Source organism: Morchella importuna (genome assembly GCF_003444635.1).
Source record: "Morchella importuna strain M04M26 chromosome Unknown Morimp01GS026, whole genome shotgun sequence".
Classification (NCBI taxonomy): Eukaryota; Fungi; Ascomycota; class Pezizomycetes; order Pezizales; family Morchellaceae; genus Morchella; species Morchella importuna.
The window spans coordinates 489,068-491,935 of record NW_025763423.1 but is presented as its reverse complement, the minus strand read 5'-3'; the positions used below and the strand labels follow the sequence as shown (position 1 = coordinate 491,935).

Here is a 2,868-nt window from a genome sequence, read left to right as displayed (position 1 = left end):
TATGATATCGGTTTTTGGGACTAGCCCAAGCGTGTTCGAGCAACTCTCAGAATGGTGGGGCAAGAGTATATCTATTCATCTGTTAGCTTTCACATCTATTCAGGCTGGAGCTGTTCAATTGATTACACCAACATGTCAAAGACTATATATAGTACGGCATATATGGGGGGGAAAGTAGTGGCTTCTCATGAAAAGAGATTATTTTGTAAGACCGGAAACTTCGGGCTTACCTTCTATTACAGGCTGCCGATTTTACATAGTGGATCGAATGGTCACGAGGTCCGGAAGCCAGGTAGATACCAAAAGCTATATATTCGGGTTCCGGACAAACCATATGCAGAGCAATCCGGGTTGCCCTCGGGCCGGGACATACACGACTACTAAATCGAAATTAAATTTCTACTACACATCCAAGACACCAGGTGATCCTGCCACTATCGCAAATTTCCCTCAAAATGAGTATCATTAGATGGTAAGAATTCCATACGATATTATGATCTATACTGAGGGCGAGGTTGGGGATGATGGGTATCGCTTGGGGTATAGTCTTTGAAACACAAAATGTGTGATGGCTGCTTTTGGGAAGAACCGGTGCTCTACTCTTTATTTTTTTGGCGTTTCCGGACCAAACTGGGTCTGCATATGAGCGAAAATCGTGCATAACAACCATATTTTGGTGGTATGCAGACCCAGTCCAGTCCGGAAAAAATAACGAGTACAGTGGAGTATTTCAGCGATTCGGACTCCTATAGTAGAATCAGTGGTGTGGGAACGAATACGCACAGATCCTTCTAACGTCCAAAACAACCATCGGGGTCAGGTCTGCTCAGCTGTATGGAAATTGAACAACTTTTACCATCTGATTGACATTCACTGCTACCAGAGAGCGGGAAAGGACCGCCGCGGTTGTATGGCCTTATCCGAGCACTAAAAGAGCGCTGAGTAGATGTGTTGTAACTGGGCAGCCTCCTGATGGGCACATCTTATATATAATGGCTTGCTCGCACTGTTTGGCTAACGGAACGACAGGGGTTTTATAATTGATTGGGATACAGGAAATTAAAGGTAAAGAGGGCGGTTGTATGGTCTGGCGAGGCAGGGGTTTGTCGACGGCCTCATAGAGCAGCAATGGCTGACTTTGACGTGTGGGTAAGTGGCTTTGATAGGAGGTTTGTGCACTAGGCGCCTACCCGTCACACCGAGTGACACGAGATGATCGTCATGACCCAAGCCAGTGGTTATGAGTGATAGCATGTGATTCAGAGACAAACAAAATCATACCAGAAAACATGATAGGGACAAACAACAGCCCATCACCTTGTATGCTATCAACAAAATGCATCTATAATCTATATAACTCAGAGATGAGTGAGATGAGTATGATAACATTTCACTGAGACAAACACCGGTCCATCTTATCGATCATGATCGATGGCCGTCCATCTAGCTGTCGGCGCATTGAGAGCCAATCCCACGATAAAGATGGCAAATTGGATTTGTTTGCCGCCAGAGAATGCTGATCATGATCATGATCGTCATTACTATTGCTGCCTCATCAATTGAAATGGCTGAAGTGTGAGTAATATTCGAATATAGTCCACATCCACCAGGCCAATCAGGCCTCATCCGCGGTAGTTCGACGGCGGTTGTTACCGGCCTGCACTATGATTCGTTCTGGAACTTTAGAGAAATTTTTCTAGTTTCTCGGCATCCATTGGACTGCATGAATGATCGCCTGGAGAAGGAGCTCCCGGCCAATCTCGTGTACCTCTCATCATCAGCAAGCTTACTGGCCACTGCAGACCTCGTCGGAGATACTGTGGCCTAAAGAAATCAGCCCAGATGCACAACAAATACAATGACCAGACCACCCCAAGTATCCACCTTGCCCTCGCAACATGAAACTGCACCCCGGAAGCAATATTATCATCAGCACAACAGACCGGGACAGGTCCACTCAATTTTAGGCGGTGGAGCAGGCAGGCCAGTAAGATCGGCCGATTCTAAATCGATACTGCCGGAGGGAGAACTCTGTCAAGTAAGTTGAAAAAAAAATCCGCATATCTTCCAAATACTCAAAACCGAGCCTAGGGGTGGGGTATGATCCAGGCCGGTCTATCGTCAGAGATGCGGACATGCAGTATAGTACTTTCATAAGTATAATCTAACACTATCGGTAACATCAAGCGATGAGCTGTATACAGGTCCACAGACGGCGTGCGCAGCCTACGACTGCCTCCTCGAGGTTGATGGCACAAGATGTTCATCACGATGGTCATGATGATGCTGACTCCACCGGGGATCAAGAATTGGCGCTGTGGTTTTGTTATAACCAAGCCCTGCACGGGGTCCAAGGATGGACCCGGGCTGGCGTCGATTGCCTTTGATCCTGTGAGTGTCGTCTGTGCCGGCTTATGTACAAGGGCAAGCCGGTAGTACTGCTGCGGGGTAGAGGTCTCACAGATCGTGCTCTAGGAATTCCTTGGAAGTCAGAGCACGTGGAAGGAGAAAATCCACGGAGACGAGGAAGTGACGGATTTTGGAGATTGCGCCAGTGGTGTTATCTGACGGGGGGTGTTCGAGATACCATATCCGATGTCAAATGGAGGATTGAAATCCCAACAAGGCGGAAGATCTAAGCAAATATTATCCGGAAGAGATGTTGGGATCATGGGATATATAAGAAATATGTATGTTGTGTTCTTGGGCCGGCTGGTGAGTTCCCGATGGGTTCAAAGATACAAAGTACGTTGTGCGCACCCCGTCTGCTTAATATAGAGATTTGACGTCGAGTGCTCGAGTCATATATCGATATATGTATAGGATATACACAGTATTCTCAATCCCACACAGGTCTATCCGTCATTC

General features: G+C 46.9%; 1 protein-coding gene across 1 annotated transcript; it reads left to right on the top strand.

Annotated features, from left to right (window-relative positions):
• Positions 1 to 1,858: 1,858 nt before the first annotated feature.
• On the top strand, positions 1,859 to 2,387 carry LAJ45_07877 (uncharacterized protein; the record flags this gene model as incomplete). Its single annotated transcript, XM_046117432.1, has 3 exons — positions 1,859 to 2,038; positions 2,092 to 2,098; positions 2,188 to 2,387. The coding sequence occupies 3 exons, from the start codon at positions 1,859 to 1,861 to the stop codon at positions 2,385 to 2,387; spliced, it is 387 nt and encodes a 128-aa protein (XP_045969417.1).
• Positions 2,388 to 2,868: the final 481 nt, after the last annotated feature.